This window comes from Populus nigra, chromosome 12 (genome assembly GCF_951802175.1).
Source record: "Populus nigra chromosome 12, ddPopNigr1.1, whole genome shotgun sequence".
Lineage (NCBI taxonomy): Eukaryota > Viridiplantae > Streptophyta > Magnoliopsida > Malpighiales > Salicaceae > Populus > Populus nigra.
Genome location: NC_084863.1, coordinates 7,712,310 through 7,730,377, shown reverse-complemented (window position 1 = coordinate 7,730,377; position 18,068 = coordinate 7,712,310). Strand labels below are relative to the sequence as shown.

The 18,068-nt window shown below is 34.3% G+C and overlaps 1 protein-coding gene across 8 annotated transcripts in view; it reads right to left on the bottom strand.

Annotated features, from left to right (window-relative positions):
- The window catches only part of LOC133670167 (THO complex subunit 2-like), a 29,462-nt gene extending 11,648 nt beyond the window's left edge, over positions 1-17,814 (bottom strand). For 5 of the 8 annotated variants that reach the window (XR_009834018.1, XR_009834017.1, XM_062090667.1 and 2 more), the window contains exons 1-19: positions 17,497-17,811; positions 17,270-17,395; positions 16,748-16,789; positions 15,905-15,964; positions 15,725-15,787; positions 15,266-15,346; positions 13,560-13,631; positions 13,423-13,470; positions 13,246-13,314; positions 13,007-13,140; positions 11,308-11,383; positions 10,856-11,049; positions 8,612-8,692; positions 8,195-8,405; positions 7,856-8,098; positions 7,683-7,763; positions 7,451-7,570; positions 7,293-7,352; positions 4,517-4,644 (exon numbers count right to left, since the gene is read on the bottom strand). Coding sequence is in view for 6 of the 8 variants with exons in the window: in XM_062090667.1 (XP_061946651.1) it covers positions 4,517-4,644; positions 7,293-7,352; positions 7,451-7,570; positions 7,683-7,763; positions 7,856-8,098; positions 8,195-8,405; positions 8,612-8,692; positions 10,856-11,049; positions 11,308-11,383; positions 13,007-13,140; positions 13,246-13,314; positions 13,423-13,470; positions 13,560-13,631; positions 15,266-15,346; positions 15,725-15,787; positions 15,905-15,964; positions 16,748-16,789; positions 17,270-17,395; positions 17,497-17,637 (2,030 nt within the window). In the remaining 2 variants the exon portion in view is untranslated. Of the gene's footprint in view, positions 1-4,516; positions 4,645-7,292; positions 7,353-7,450; positions 7,571-7,682; positions 7,764-7,855; positions 8,099-8,194; positions 8,406-8,611; positions 8,693-10,855; positions 11,050-11,307; positions 11,384-13,006; positions 13,141-13,245; positions 13,315-13,422; positions 13,471-13,559; positions 13,632-15,265; positions 15,347-15,724; positions 15,788-15,904; positions 15,965-16,747; positions 16,790-17,269; positions 17,396-17,496 lie in introns of all 8 variants that reach the window. The other 3 variants (XM_062090672.1, XM_062090669.1, XM_062090668.1) reach the window with 3 other exon arrangements.
- Between the last annotated feature and the right edge of the window lie 254 nt (positions 17,815-18,068).

Below are 18,068 nucleotides of genomic sequence, written 5' to 3'. Positions count from 1 at the left end.
ACACAAGCAGCCACATAAGTGATCTCAACAAGAGTGAACCCAAACTAAAATAATTCCACCAATTAAACTTACTGCATTTTAAGTGAAGAAAAAGAGTGAATAAGGAAACAAGCAAAGGCAATCATCTTATAAATTATGAAAGGCTTTGATGATTTTCATTAAACATAGGTGAGGTTGTGGGCCATATTCAGGTGGAATTGGTCTCTAATTTCTTAATGAAACTATTTTCAAACTTAGTGCGTTATCATAGCAGTTCAACTAAATTCAAAAGCTACTAAAAAGGGAAATCAACAATCACCACTTCAGAAGGTATCTGTTGAAATTTTAACAAGGAGCCACTCTAGAGCAATCTGAAACACTAAGAGTCAAACTCTTATTTACCCAAACACAGGATAAGAAGAGCACCTGGCAAGAAAATATATTATTCAATGTCATAGCTGGACACACATGCGAGCTCATGCATCTAATGGTGCACACTTCTATACACATACAACAAGCACTACATGCAAACATGGAGGCTGTACAGATGTTCAGACATGACTCAATATCTTTATGTTCATTACTCCTCAATATTTTCTTACATAGTTGCACTTGGTGTTTTGAAGCACGAGACATGGCTCATTCGGCATACAGGAGTATAATAAACAAAACCATTATCACCCAGGTCACTGTTCTGTCACAACATTCAGACACTAACATGTGATGCACACCTAACTGATAAGAGCATTATAGATCAACAGGATTCTTGTAATTGGTTCTCATGACAATCTAGTAAAGACCAAACCCACCAATTAACTTTCATGCTCGAGTAATATTTCATTATAATAGAACAGCATGCTGAGGAAGCCTAGGCAAACAGTAATGAAGAGCGAAACAGTAATGGAACCACCACAGGTTAATTAAGGAAACATCTATTGTGAATAAATGCATCTCCTACACTAAATTGATACAACCTTAGACTAAAAAATAGATTACCAAATCAACATGGCCGAAATCAGACCTCCTATTGATCCACACACATATACATAAGTTTATAGAAAATCCTTATTATCCTGCAGACCTCATCATTAGTTCTCTGGTTCAAACTCTCTGATTCTGTCACCAAAATCTCAAGGGACTTCACCTCATAATCTTACAGATTAATCTCATAGTTAACCAAATCATATGCCTCCTACCTCCCACAGTTCCTCTATCTGCTACATCTAACCCCCAAACAAGCTTGCCTACTTTCAGACTGTAGTGAAATTTCTGTTCATAAGGTATTGGAACAAAACCAGGCATCAGCCATAGATATGAATGACATCATTAAACCAGTCTTCAGGACAGCAAAAGCATCTTCGGTATATCCATTGATATCACATCCACCTTCCAGCACTTCTTCATTCATCAGCTTTATGACTTATCAAACCCAAAGGCCACACTAGTTACTTCAACCAGACCTTATCCAAACTCATGAAATGCTACTCGGTGAAAGAATTGGGACTTCTGGATTGCATAGGATATATGCAAGAATAAAAAGAAAGAGTGAAGAATGAAGGGAATACACACCTTCGATGAGGGCTTGGCAATTAAAACAGAATTTTAGGGACAGAAATACACTTGATAAGTGTACATTGAACAATGAATTGAGCACATTCTATACATACAAATTTGGAACATGTTGATTTAGATGTCTGTGTCTGGGTATTTTATGTCTATGAATGGATAAGAAGGGTCGCATGCAAAAGGAATGAATGATATTGCCCATGAGTACATGGGAATGAAAATTTTCAGTAGCCCTGAATAATTTTGTGCTTATAAGATTATCCATATAAAGGTGACAATAACATCGAGAAGAAGAGCTTTGTCAATATAATGCTCAAACAGGATAAAGAGACAAACCATCAAAAGTGGGGGGTAAAGGACAATGATGAAATAATGAAGAGAAATACTTGAATCCCTCAAAAAGTTCATTGATTAGGCACAGAAAAAATGATTGAAGAGGATAAGGATCCCAGTAAGTGACCTGAACCAGCAATCATTAGAGAAGCACCAAAAAGCAATTCACAAGTCTGACCATAAACAGATTAATTGTCGTCAGTGTTCAAGAGGTTTCATTTTTTCTCTGCAAACTCCATGCTCCTATGGCTAAGATGTATGAAGGTAGCAATGACAGTTCATTAGGATTCACCACATCCTTTCTAGCAGCTCTCAGGAAATAAGAAAAATTTCCATTCGCCAGAGTTGAAACCTAGACTACAAGTCTACCATAAAACAGCCAAAGCAGCATTGCCTTCCCACTCCCATCCCCCTCTGTGAAATCGGTTCAATCGAATATTAAACAATAGCAAGGGGCATATTAGGTATTTGAAACTCCAACTTTATGAAAATGGTCCTTGACAATTATCCGGTGAATATGCAAAGCACAGAATTAGAATAGGCACCAATCTCCAAGTTGCAACTGAACAATTAGCCATGCCAGTAAACCCCAGACAGTATTCCCCACCAACCTAGTTGGATCATTGTGCAAAGACAACACAAAAGAAATTAAAAGGAGAAAGAAAGAAAGAAAGAAAGAAAGAAGAAGAAACACTAAACTACATATCATAATTCCCAGAACTTCACAAAAGATAAGGGAATCAAGACAATTGTGCAACCTCAAAAATTTCCAGAACAAATATTTATGAACATGACATGTTCATATGAGACATTCTTTCTCAAGAATTTAAAAGTATTTTGCATGTTGAAGATCCCCCGCAATCTATGCACATGCACTATAATCAATACAAAGAAAAGAGAATTTTTGTGTACTCCCGTGAACCCCATTCAATGTATTACTGAATAGTCAGGCAACCTTGAGAGCCCTGACAAATTTCCAAGTGTTGCCTCCACAGAATTTGATTTTCCTTTAAAAGGTTCCAGGCTACATATGGGGTTCAGATTAGCTATGCATGCTATCGAAAATCATGAAGAAACTGTGGTACCCTGAAGAGCACAAATATCATCACCTATACAAGCTAATGTAGCCAAAATCAAAATGGAGTGCTCTCTCCCCTTATTCAGAACACATATCTCACAGCAAAACAATACACTTCTGGAGGGCTCACATTGGTAGAATGATGTAGTGAACATCAGTTCTGACCAAGTGTACATTTCTTCCACATTCATGTAAAAAATTATTGGAAACACTCATTGAAAGAAGCATCAAAGAGAAAGACAAGTCTGAAAAGAATCTGAAATATCCAGAACAAAACTGCCTTTAAATCTCAGACCATACTTAAACCTAATCTCTTAAGGAGGACGGTAAATTAAACACCAATTCTCAGTCATTTAAATGTTGGCTGAGGAAAACCTGCCAAATAGTGTAACCATGCAGGAAAATCTTCATACATTCCACGATCAATCACATCTAGAGAGTTTCAACATCAAGAACCTTTCAACAATGAATTTTATATCCCCCATCCATTTTTCTTGCTTCAGGGTTCAACATATGCTCAATACCATTTTCCAATAATGTCTTAATTATTAAAACCAATATTCCAAGTTGCATGAGAAAGCCTTTCACTGAAAAATCCACCTCTGAGTCAGAAATGGCCCTTCTTTGAATAAGTTTTGTTTATTAATCTTATCTGAATATTTATCTTGAAGAGGCAAAGAAGAAATAGAACCGGCGAGAAATTTGAACAATGCAATCCTGATAAACCAAGCAACCAACCCCCTTAGCACAAGCCTGGTTTCATGGTAAATTTCCACCACTGATTCATAGAAAAACCACCATCCAACAAAGTCACACTCATGAATCTCAATGATCACTGTAAGAAGGACCTTTTTGACCTCCAATCTCAAGCATGTCGACTTGAAAGGAGGTCAAGTAAATAACAATATTTTCATGTTTGAATAATGTAATCCGGGCTACCTCTCTTCAATTTTCCTTTCTTTTTTTTTTTGAAGTTCTTTTATCTTCTAACTAACTCTCTTATTCAGATGTCATTTCCAATTCAGACAACGTTACATTGTTTCCATCTCTAAATCCCATAGAGTTTTCCAATTAATGCCTATTCACTGCAAAGCATGTTGGAAGTGAGCTAGACTCATAAATTAAAGACTTAGAAAACCAGCAATATCCACAACAGTCTAAGCTCCCAATATCCAGATTTTGCTGAGTCAAATCTTCAACCCAGAAAATGATGTAAAGCATCCCGAGATACACCTAAAATTCTCAGTAGAAAGGTTTAACAGAGTGACTCTAATACAACTCATGCAAAATATATTAAAGTTGGTGGACAAGCAAATATAAAAATCAGAAATCAAAAAGGGAAGACACCAAACTCATACTTGTGATTGTTCACATCAAATCACAACAAGCAACCTTTATAATAGATTAAAAACCACGAACATTGAATCCTCACCTGCTAAGCAGCCATATTTGTTAACATGCTACACTGGTTTTGATACAGATGGGTGGGCCATATACATTCTACAGGTATAAAAATACAATAAAGACGACAACTAGTGTTTCGGTAGAGGATATACGTACAGGTGACCCCAGAATGAAGCCAGTGATTGAAGCCAGTCTGACAAATTAAGGCCATCATCCTTCAGCTTATCACGACCACCTTGTGCTAACCGCTCAATTACAACATATTCCAAGATATCATACTCAAGCTGAAGAGAAAAAGAGATGCATTGAAATGAGCGTCAACAAGCATTACTACATAATAGTATACACAAATTGTCCATAAATTTCACAATTCATGTTGGAAGGCCCAACAGGATTAGGACTGGAATATTTGTTGGTGTGCTTGCTGTTCAGATTAATTTCCAGGAATAATTTTTTTCTGTGTCAAGTTATGGATGTACAAGTTGGGTGGCAGCCGCTTAGATACCAAATCCAGATACATCCATAGTTGATTTTAGTTTGGGTAGGTCAACAGGATGCCCACATTTGTTAGACATAAAAATACCCTCAGTATCATATTATGTAAGGAATTTAATTAAGGCTAATTATGTAATTTTCATCAAGCAATTTAAGTCCACAATTTTCTATGTGATTGAAGGAGAAAAAAATATCTGCAATCTCTTTCCCTCCTATCTAAAGGTCTGCTCTATCTCTCTGTCTCATCTGCAGGAAGCAATACTTCATTTTCCCCTTGAAACAGAATATCATTACCATTGTTTTTAAAACAAAAACAATCAACTTCCAAAACCTCTTTTTGTTTGAATATACCATGTACCTCCTTTTCTTTCATCAATACCTATTTCTTCTTTTTTTTTTAATTACTTTGTTGGCATCGTAAATCATGCCATTTTAGTCAATTACAGAATGGCCAACCTTAAACTTCCAATTTAGCATTGAAATAGAGGAAGCTACCGGTCAGTTTTAAGAGCACAAATTCAATCAGCTACGTTTATATCCTATCTACTGAAAGAAAGTAAAAAACTTCAATTTCAAATTGCCTTGGAAAATACGCTGATATAGCTTTTAGATGAAACAATGAAATTCCCATCCTGAATTACATGACAAAAGGAAACAAAGGTCTTTAACATGGGCAGTTTTAAAAAAAATATAGAGACATAATTTGCAGTGGGAAATTGGGGAAAGGAAACCTAGAAACATCAATATTAATTACAGAGGGAGAATGCATTATTTTTAGGAAGATGAAATGATAATCATATTGATAATAGGCCAAAACAACTAAAACCATGAAATTAAACATTGTAGGTGGTACAGTTCCACAAAGACCTTCCTTGTTTGGACAGAATGGTTTCCCATGCAGAATAGTAATTAGCAACTATTTAATTTAATGCTTTGTCAGTGTTGTTTCTATTTACTATCAGCTTGGGCATCATTGAAGATTTTATGATCCATCACAATCCTGCACTCCCATTGTTAGCTATTGTCCAAACAAATAATGGTCAAACAATAGATGTTAAAACTTCAACACATTTATGCATTTTACACTTGCAAAAAAAACTTGTTAGGAACCCTTTCCAAACATGATGCACCCTCAATACTTGAAAGAGCAATCCAAGCTTTTAATCAAATTATCTTCCAAAGTTTCAGGTATGCACCAAATGATACTCCCATTGTCACATCAAATGATAGAGTAGAAAACAAGAAATGAAGTTCACTGCACGAATAAGCAAGAAACTTAGACTAGGGTCTAAGACATTAGAAGCTTATAATAGACCCAAAGGACAAAAAAAAAAGTATAGAAGGTTTGCATCTATTATCTATTCTCCTCATTTCACCAAAAACCATCTTTCTAACAACTTCAGTAGAAATAACCAATATGCATGGCTGTAAGCTCCTTCATTTCTAGCTTGCAGATCATATCACTACCCCCTTTTATTAGAGTCCGAAACTTCAAAGCACTTAATAGAGCATTGAGTTTCACCTGAATAAATGCTATTTAATCAGGCATTTACCTTCCCAGCCTCTTAAATCTGTAGATATTACCAATAAGGATAACCATAGTAACGTATGTAATATTCTTATTTTTCATTCTCTAATAATTGATGACATAAAAGTGGCATTTACACTTTCCTAAAAAAAATCACAATCAGATTGGGAGTAATTACAAAGACATTATAATTGGGGTGTTTGGGAGTGTGGTAGCGGTTGCTTTTCAAAGTGTTTTTCGCTCGGAAATGCATCAAAATAATATTTTTTTTATTTTTTAAAAATCATTTTTGACATCAACATATCAAAATAATCTGAAAACACCAAAAAAAATATTAATTTGAAGTAAAGAAAAAAATAAAAAAAAATTCTTTTTTTTTTCAAAAACACTTTTGAAACACAAAAACAAACAGGTCCATAATGTCCACTTAAGCATATATCTTATTCAGCTAGAGAGAGATTCAGGAGAAGAGCGCAAGCATTATATCTAAAAAAATAACAATGATAAAGAGATGCATGCAAGCTGATAAGTGACAACCAAAAGATTTTCTCAACTTCAAAAGGCTACAAGTACAGTTACATTCATCCCACACAAACTGCAGCTAGGAAGGCAGGCTAAACTAGTGACAGATGATTCCAATGATTTATTGTTCAGATTTACTTAATCGATGACAGGTTTTGAACATTAGATTGGTTATGTCAATAACTAAAACAGATCGTATCATTACAGCATAAATTTGATATTTTGCAGCAGAAATTGTATGTAACTGTCAAATTACAGTGTTTATGGAAGTGTAAAAGAAGACAGATCCTTAAGTATAACACAAGAAGCTTTTATGGCTAAGAATGACATTAGATTTCAAATGCTCAAGGAGAAGAAGATCATTAGAAATCAAGAGAAAATTCAAACCTGTGTCAAATACTTGAAAGCATCCACAACAGGAGTGATCATATCCCTGTATGCCTCAATCTGCATGCCAAAGTTCCAGCAAATAACTTTCCCTTAGATTTGATTTACAAAATACATATCAGTTACAACAAATGCATCATTTCCTATAAAAACAGCACCTGATGAACAATAGTTCGAAGGACAGTCATCGGGTTAGCATGCGCTAATTTTGCAACCATCCTACCCAGCTGCTTCAAATTTTCCTTTGCAAGCCTTTTCAATATCCTTCTAGTATCCAACTGCATGATAACAGAGTAGTATAAAACAAACACCAGTAAATATAAATGAATAGGGTATGAGTCACTTAAAGCACCAAGCTTGCAACAGTAAATTAAGATATACAAATGGTACCTTGGCTGTTTGCCTTGCAGCCAAAACCATTGGATTCCGCTCATCATCTTTTTCCCATTCACCATATAAACGATATCGCACCTGGGAAAAACAGCGAGTAATTTAGCCATATTATCTTTCAGATCTAAAAAATATAAAAAAAGGGCAAAAGACAGTAATAATGTCAGGCCAACCTCATATGGAAGGAGACTCATTACTTCCCAGATCTCCTGCCCAGCTGCTGGATTTGCAGGTACCAGCTGTAAAGAAGGAAGTAAACATGCTCCCAGGGCTTCCTCAACCATTGACCTACCTTCCCTTAGGTGCAAACGAAGAACTCGATTTCTAGGAATAAGAGATTCACCATTTAGAGCTCCATCACCACTATCTACAAGCTCAAGTGCAGACATATAGTAACCTCTTAACACTCTACAAACCTACCAATAAGAAACAAGCAGGAAAATTAAAATAAAATAAAACTATACAATGTAGAAGAAAAAAATTCACCAAATATTAAAAATTCAACCACGCACCTTCTGCAGCAATAACGTATCACGGTAAAGATAAGGTCCAACTGTTACAAGCATCTGAAAAAATTCTTTGGGAAGATCAATTAAAGAGACATGGCCTGAAGAACTTGTCACATCCATGGCATCAATAACAGCAACTGCTGGAGACCCACAATTTTGAACATGTGGTTGACGAATAATATTATATGCTGATGAGATCGTCTTTTCAATGAGCCTGAATACATATCACATCAAAAACAAACAATGAAAGTTCATAAATTTTCCATGGCAATGGGTGCAGAAATAATGAGAACACAGAAAGAGAATTCTTAGATTAAATTCTAAAAATTTACATACTGATCTTAGTGCACATTCACATGGACTTTAGGTATAAACATGGTCAATAAAAACAAATTCAAAAATTCAAAACATTGACTTTACCTAAACAAGCCACCACATATTTGAGTATGTGCAACAGGATTTAGAGGAGAGAGACGTTCGAAAAGTATATGGGCATGATACCTGACAAAGAAGAAGCCACATGAGCATGATACCTTGGGGAAAAACTATGCAGTACAATGAAACTATGGGTCTCCCAGCACATTTCAGTGGCAAATACAAAAAAAAAAAAAAAAAAAAAAAAAAAAACTAGAATCCATATGTTTGAGCTGGCAATTTTTTTTATTCAAGCCTTCTTTTTTAATGGGATTTGAAGCAAGTTATTGCAATGGGAGAAGAGCTTGTGACATTCTACTAATAGTGAAACTAGATTGATACAGTTTACAAAAAAAAAAAAGACTCCCAAAACCACTCATACAGCTCCTTTTTTAATATTTTTTGGACAAAAAACATAACAAACACCAAACGATATAATTTCATCCCATACCCCTAGAGTCCAAAATAAAAATGAGTGAGTAACATAACTCCCAGTAGATACAGCATTTAAGCAATGGGCCAATGAGCTAGTAGCTCAACTGCCACTAGTGTCCCTCATCCCCCACGAGGTCTCAGAGTTCAAACCTTTCCTTTGTAACAAATAAAAACATATAAACAATGGATGAAAATATATTATTCCTGTTTTCTTCCTTCTTTTCATCCACTTCTAAGCTTAATTATATATATGAAAAGTCCTAGATCGTTAAACAATGAATAAAAAGAAGGGATCAAAACAAGGATGAAAAACAATTATTTTAAATACTAAAGCAAACAAAACCAAAGCACATTAATTGGCATTTGCTTTTACAATTAAGTTTTAAATAACAAAGTAGGTTAAAGTAAACTGTAGCAAAAATGTCTAACATAGTATATTCAAGAATATCTATATGAACCTCACAAATATTTAAAAATTGGGTCCAAAAATTATTCAATCAATAAGAATCATGGTGCAGAAAGGAGAGAACAAAACAAAAAAAAAATAGTCAACATAACAATCCTGCAGAACATATTAAATCAACAGTTTAGTACAGTCTAAAATGAGAACAAGCGTTCAAGAGAAAAGGCAGTGAAAAATATTCTAGGTAAACACAATACAAAGACTAAATTAGTAAAATGGAGGCCAAGAAATATCGCAAGTAGAGAACAACCATTCATCCACAAGCCAACAGATAATTTCATAAAATATTAACAGAACAGAATGTATATGAAAATATGATAGACATTCAGAGATTCATCTCATCATCATATGACATTGATTCAATCAAAAGAGAGCGAGTAACAGGAGCAACTCTGGAAATCACTCAAAGAGAAAAACAAAGGTAAATGAACATGAAAAAGTTCCTCAGCAATGTGGTGTCATTTTTGTGGATGACTTGAAGTGGTTGCCAACTGATAAAGAGGAAAATGGTAGCCAGATAAAAGACAGCAAGGGAATGATGGAGGACATTGATGGGCATGTAGGAAGAAAAGAAACCAGGTGGACCAGAGCTAGTGACTTGGACCTTTCAAGCTTTACTTATCTCTTTGTTGAAAAGCTTTCATGACAATTGCTTTGTAGGGATAGGTGACAGTCCTGAGATCTTAGTGCATCATCAAATTTGAAGTTCAAATGTAATCTTACAACATCACTGAAGAACTTTGGGCTTCATGCACCTTGTTTTTTCTCATTGAGCTATAATTTCTAGAATTCCTCGTTAGATATCCAATTCGGTTCAATGCAAGCAATTCAAAGCAAGAACTTTTCACGAGTGGGGGATTAACTGAGAAATTCAGGATATTTATGGTCTTTATTTTGCTGAAACATCTTCCTGGATCTTAGAAAAAGAGCTATTTTACATTGTTTAACTATATTAAGAAAAACAATTTCTTGAAAAATAAATTATTTTTCTTTGGTAGTTGTGAGGTACGATAGCAACACGGTGCTGGTGCTGGTGCTGGTGCTGGTGCTGGTGCTGGTGCTGGTGCTGGTGCTGGTGCTGGTGCTGGTGCTGGTGTGGGCATAGGCGCTAAAGAAGTGGGTTGCAGCAGTTGTTATGTTCGTAAAAAGGTGGCGGTAGTGCTGGTAGGGGCAGGCCTGTAGTTGTTGTTGTGAGGTGGTGGTGGTGGTGGTGGTGGTGGTGGTGGAATAGGTTAGGTGATGTGTTAGATATATTCAGAATTGGTAGTCCCATGGAAAATATTTTGTTCTCTTTCATGAGGTTGACTCAGAAAATATTTTCCTAACAAGCAGAATCTCAAGATTAAACCTACCAGTCATCCACAGAAAGGAAACCAGTCAGCAAGCCCAAAGTTTGATTTTTTTCAAGATCAGAGAATCGTTCAGCTACTGCCTCAGTTTCCATGTCTAAGGCAGCAAAAAGATCTATTGTCACATCTCCTTGCTTCTCATCATCCATGAGGTCCTTTCCAGTAGCAGCCAGATTTATTTTTCCAATTTTGTAGGCCTGCAAAATTTGCATAGAAAATAAAATCAAGCATTATAAAAAGATTAAGATTAAGCATTCTCTGAATATAACAAAGCACACAAACACTTCAAACAACCAGAAAAAGCAACATCTAAAGTCTGCACTACAAACCACTGACAAACACCATTAAATTGAAAATGATGGGAAAATATATTACAAAAGGTAAAAAAGAAAATGAATGTAAAAAGATATAGAGGAATACTATTATAAGCAGCAATGCTAAAATTAGCAATATACCGCATCCAATCGTTTGGAAGAAAACGTGTTATAATGCTCAAAAGCCTCATCATCCTTAGGGAGTAAATGTGCACATCTGCAATGATGTGCAAATTAAATTAGTACATATGATAAAAAGAAAAATCATATAACCAATAGGTACAACAACGCAAAATGAAAAATAAGCAAATTACAAAAAATCAAACAAAATGAAAAATACTGCTAAAATGCAAAATAAAGACATGAACTAAGGCATAGCACAGCATAAACTTCGGACTATTATATAAAGAAGAAACAGGTAGTATGTATGTAACACAACAATATTTTCTCACAGCAAAAATCTGAAGTGCGTTGCCAAAGTGAGTAGCTGAAATCAGCTGCTTGATCAATCCCAGTAAGGTTTTCTTCTTTTTTTTCTGGCAGATTAGGAATGAATAATTAAGTAAATGTTTTAACACAGGTAAAGGAATGTGATCCTGCACAGGTTGGTTTATCAATTAGGATAAGCTAAAATAGTTACTATTTGACATTTTGGATCTTGTTTTGCCAGGTACAATTCAGACCTTAAGCAACCTCACTCGACTGTCACTATTCCCTCCTAGGAACAGCCTGGAAAATCTAAAGAATGAAGGAATCCCGAGAGAACATATGTTGATTCAAATTACAGAATCCTTTATTAGGAGTAGAAATTCTTGAGGAAACTTGACACAGCAGCTTTCTTTAGAATCTATTTTATTATATTTCTGATATTAGGGTTGCTTAATTAATCTAGGGTCATGTGATTAGCATGCGACTTTTTAAAGAATTTTCTTAGAGGCTGTGGTTTTAGTTGGAGACTAAGACTAGCAATTTTTAGTTGGAGACTAAGACTAGCAATCCTTTTCCTACAAGGATCTAGGGCGGTAACTAATATAAATAGGCTGCTAGGGTTATTTTATAGTTTTTATTTTTTTATCGAAATATTTTATTACAAACCCTAAACTCAATTATCTTGTTCCAACTTCAATTTTATCTTAATTTTAGCCATTATTCTGCAGTAATTTCTGTTTTCTACTGTTTTTCCCTTTCCCACATAAGTTCAAATCTACAAGCAATATCTGATGAAAGGTTGGCTAAACAATTAGGATGAAAATGCCTTGTTGGTGTATTGTACGATTATAAAGACCCTTGTCTTGTATCTTATAGAGTTTTGAAGGATGCATGATTAGGTCAGAATGAGTAATTGACAATAAAATACCCCTCTCAATAAAAGAGCACACATTTCCTGCTGTTTATCCACTAAAGGAACACCACTAAAAGACCCTGAGGCATTACACTAAAAGGAACACTATCCTATCCCACAACAAACATGATTGCACATGACGAACTTCATATTGAAGGTGAATTGAAGTAGGCTGGCAACCATGGAAACAATTAAAATAAAATTAAGAGTGATTAAAACAGCATCAACAAAAAATCTCACTCTTCATTACCATCTGCAAATTAATTATAATCTTAACACTTGATGAATTGTTACAGTAAACAGATGCATTATTTTCAAATTATCAATTCTCTTCTTGGCAACTAGCAAAGTACATCGATGGAATTTACACAATCAGTTAAAGAACTTCTAACTAGTAGCTCTTGAAACTTCCAAACTATTTAGTATTAAGGAGATCAATGATCACAGAACCATAAGAAATCACTGTGCTATAGAATAAAGCTTGGGCAAGCCACTTACATACTATCAAGATCAATGAACTCTTCCTTCACTAGTAAGGCTGTAAGCTTAAAGAGCCCAAATGGCACAGGGCTATTTAATTCCATTCGCTGATAATACTGAAACTTAAAACCAAGAATTTGTGATGCATGCGACTGAAGAAAACAAAATCAGTAGTATTAGCAACCCAAAACACATGTTACTTGAGCATAATTTAAAGCCCAAACTTCTATGTCAACCATAATAACAATATTTTATACCTTAGGAAATATGGGAATCAGTTCCAAAAAGACATTGCTATCAGGCTGAAGTTCAAAACACTCTAAAACCTGAAGATCAACAAATAATTGCAAGCCGACAATTAACCTCTGATTATCCCATTCTGCATCAATACACCAAAATGAACTGCATGAAAGTAACCAACAGGAACAGCTTACAATGTCGAAAACACGATTTGGGTCCAGATCAAAATGACCGATCAATGACTGCAGAAGTTGCATTAATGAGAAAATGTAACAAAAATAAGGGGTCAAAGCTGAATAATAAGTAATAAAATGTAAGCTCAAGTCAAAACCTTAATGATGCCTATTGTCGCTGCTGATGTATTTTCAGCTGTATCTTCAGAACCTCGACAGAGAAGAGTAACCTGTAGATCCACTGAAACACTAAATATCATAATGAAAACCTACTGCATCTGCTAGACCAATGATACAGTATAGGAACAAGACAGTTTACTCATTTGTTTGTGATTTAGTTGTCATTATTATTAATAAAATATAGTATTTTATTAGAATTTTTATTCTTATAGTTTAGGTGACTAGGGTTTCTTGGTGTCTGTTATAACACCATATCCTTTGTAGAAAAAGAAAAGGGCAGCACATATTGTTGATTCAGAATTGAAAATCATTTCCTCAGTCTATTAGAAGCATCTCGTACAAGGTTTTCTTTGAAACACTCCAGCCCTCTTCTACATGGTTTTCTTTCTTCTTGATCAATGTTTCCCTTTCCTGTAGGAAATTCTGCTTCTTCTATCTTTGCTATTACATTGTTAACATCAAACCAATAAAGTTATCTGACCATACCATAACTAAATAAATTGAGTAAGAGTGACTTCAAGTAAGAACTGCTCACCAAAAGCTAAGGGAACATAACTAACATATCATGTGCTTTATAATGGAAGATAGAAAGACAAACTTCAACAAATCAAAAGATAAGCCATACCGGCTTATATCCATCATTAGCTGGTCAAAAAAAAGCTAATCTTTTATTTTGGCCCTGACCCACAACACTTCAATTTTCAGCTAGTTTGCACCTTCCACACTTCCACTTGATATAAAAATCCAATTCTTTCATTACTAGGTAAAGCATTATAACTAGGCATCAAATCATGCAAAGCTGAACAAAAAAGAAAGAATACATTGTAATAATTTCCATTTCCTTTATCAGATAAAGAAAAATATGGTGGGGGGTTGACGCCCCAACTTGATACAGTTTACACAATGATTCGTTTAATAATAAATATGCGAGTTTTGGTTAGCAGTGTATCCCAAATAAAAAGCTAAATTCCAAGTAAAACAATATATTCATATAGTTCAAGAAAATGCTCCAACCATTTATTAGATAAGAGAGGGGCCGAGAAAATAATTTCCCCCAAAAACAAACAAAAATAGCAAGTACATAAAAAGTGCACAGGAGAGCCCCCTAACGAAACATAAATAAACTCTAATGCACAATCTAGACGGTCCAAATTGACAAGTTACGTGGCATTGTCACTCCAGTTCCAGGATGGCATACTGGATTAAATTAAAGAAACCGTCATCATCAAATAATGTAAGCAAAAATGAAATTCTTTATGGCACAGTCTACCACTAGTGAAAAAATGATTTGTTTTCATGCAAGGAAATTGTTTGGTTGTAAGAAACATAGAGCAAGTTTTGTTGATGAATTAATGTACTGGTGGTAAAAATACAATTAAACAAGTACCTAAGAGCATAAAATTTTCAGAGCCACATGTGACTACAAAGAAAACCTATTGGGAAGAAGCAATAATATACTTCCCAACATAAGAATACTAACAGAAATTTAAGGAAGCAATCCTCTTCTTGAAAGCCTTTGGTATTTTATATGATGAGAGAAGAATCAAATGAAAAATATCATGTACTGATATAACTAATTACAACAAAATGTTTCGTCCACTGTCATACATATGTAAAAGGGTGATCAACAAATTAACTTAAAAATTTTACAAAGAGAAAAGAAAGAATCAAATATTTAGCATACCAGTTTGGCATAGCCCTCACTCTCTTCACGGAGAAGGTTAAATTTTGTTTGTTGATAAAGAAGACGAGTATTTACCCTGACCTGAAAGCAATAGAAAAAATATCAATTGCAAACAGGATGAAGTATCTAATGAAAATGTAATTTAAATTGCAGCAAGTGAATATCACGGTCAAAGAAAAGATAAAGTTGCTGGTTGATCTAGCTATATCAGTTGAACAAGCAGAATCACAATGTTTTCCTCAAATTTCATTTGATCAAGTGCAAGATCAATTAATCATCTAAACACTGACATAATTTCTTGTTCTATCATAGGTGCAATACTACAACAAAATCCAGAGGATGTACAAGAGAATTAAAATTATTGAAAATACAGGGATAGATATACCCAAATTTAATTATAGCAATAGCTCCAAATTCAAAACTATAGTTTGTGCTTGTTGACATTTTAATCTATTTTACCTCTTTGCCCTTCAAGTCTTGAGCCTTTATCTTTATCATTTCAGCTTCCCATAAAAATTCCTCCTGCAAATAGAAAACATCTATTTTAAACCTCTTTGTTACAAGGTCTAAAATTGAGAGACCAAATAAGCTTATGAGATAATGAACAGAAAAAACATTTTAAACGAACAGAAAATCCACCTCACAACGCTCTTGGAAAAACCTCAATGGGACCAACGCAGATTCAACTAGCCATTTTGCCTGAAAAGAAGGAAACGACTTTATATTGAAGAGTGACTACAAAGTAACACACAAATTGAGAAAAAGCATGGAGAGCCAAATATAGACCAATGAAGAAGACACAAGGCATCCGACACATAAATAAATAATTCAGAACTAAGGCATAGTGCAAGTATATGTTCATGAATAAATGCCACATGGACACTTAACAATCAGAAGAGACTAGACAAACAAACTATTAGACTCACAAATTAAACTAAATGGAAAAGGCACCACCCTCCAAGCCCCAAGGCAAAATTCTACTTAATGAAAAAGGACAATCTGAGCAACACTTATGTCTCAATAAAGATTCTCATGTCTCAATAAATATTCTCATATATATTCCATCTAAAACAAAACATGAAGCAAAGGCAAGAACTTGTAGTCAAATACACATCATAGCAAGCCATGCTAATAGTACATAGCAGATAATGCTTTGGAGTAAGAGAGGAAGATAAGCAAGCATCACTAGCATACCCATGGGAAACATTTAGTACTATAAGTTCACATATGTACTAAAACTAAATTTTGAGTGTTTCCAAACAAGAAATATTGATTTTGAGCTGATAAAGCAAACACAAAATTTAAGAGCACATCATGCATTAATCGCAATGAAATTCACAAGGATAACACAAAAAAAATGGAAACATGAAAATAAATAACAGCTGCAGCATAGAGCAGTTATTTCCACTCAACAAAAACAAACAGAAACATGACCATCAAACACACAAACAAAGCCTTTACTTAAAAGTTATCAATACTAACCAGCTTTATGAGACGAGATCGGTACTCTCCAGACATTGTAAGCTGCAAAATCAGTCAACCGCATGAATTTACAATAAAACTAGTTGATTACCACAGATAATAACACATCAAAAAATTAGATTCTTAATGCCACAGTGATAATTAAGCAATACAATATAGCATATCAAATAATAATGATGACCGTCATTATTTTGCAAACACAATAATACAATGCCAGCAATCTTGCACTTATTGAATTATAAATTCTTCTTCCCTTACAAATTTTATCTCCTGTTCCTATTTTTGCTCATCTATTCTTCAGGATTTCAATATAAAAACCCCCCAAAGTTTCTTTTTTCCATCATCCACATAAAAATGCATTATCTAACATCTGATATAAAAAAAAAATAGAAAAAAATAGAAATCCGGACATAGGTTAATTCAAGCAGTAATTTTTTTATTTTACTCTTACTTAACAAATAATTCAAATTCATAATAACTGATATATTCAATATTTAAAGCAGAGGAACCAAGAAAACTAACATCTTGAGCCATTTGAGTAATGATATCAGCGAAATTCGAACCCAACCCTACAGCAGACATTTTATCAACAAACTCCACAGAATCCAAAGCAGCTTTGCACTTCTGAAACGGCAATTCTCCTCGAACCTAAGAGAATCAATCAAGACAAATAAAATTATTCTTCAAGGATAAATAATAATGATGATGATGATGAGTGAAATTGGAAAGCAAGTTCGTAATAGTATTACCAAGGTCCATGATAGCTCGTAGAGAAATCGATGAATAGGTACAGGGTGAGGGAGACGGAAGCTACGGTTTCCGCTCTTTAATTCGAGGAGAAATTCTTCAGTTACATGTAAACACTCCATGGGAGGGAGAGTTGTTGACATTTATTTAGGTTTTAAACAGTGGTGATTTTTGTTCGGGTTCGGAGAATTCAATTAGATCATGACATAGCTTTGGGGAGAAAGAGAGTTCAGAGACAGGGTAAACCCTAACTGAGACCGTGAAATGATGATAGAATAGAAGGTGCTTCTCTCTCAGTCTTCGCGTCTGATTTCAACTGTGTTTGGAAAAACGGTGCGTTTAAACCGTTTCTTTTAAATTGCTTTTCTTCAAAGAAAGAAAAAACAACATATATATATTAATATCAAAAATTAAAAAATATATATATTTTAATTTTCATAAAAAATATTTTTAAAAAGCAATTTGAATTATAATACTAAATACATTGTCATGGTTTAAAAAATAAAATAAAAAATATATTTTATTAAAATTTATTAGATGAATTTTTGCATGTAAAATAGATAAAAAAAAATAC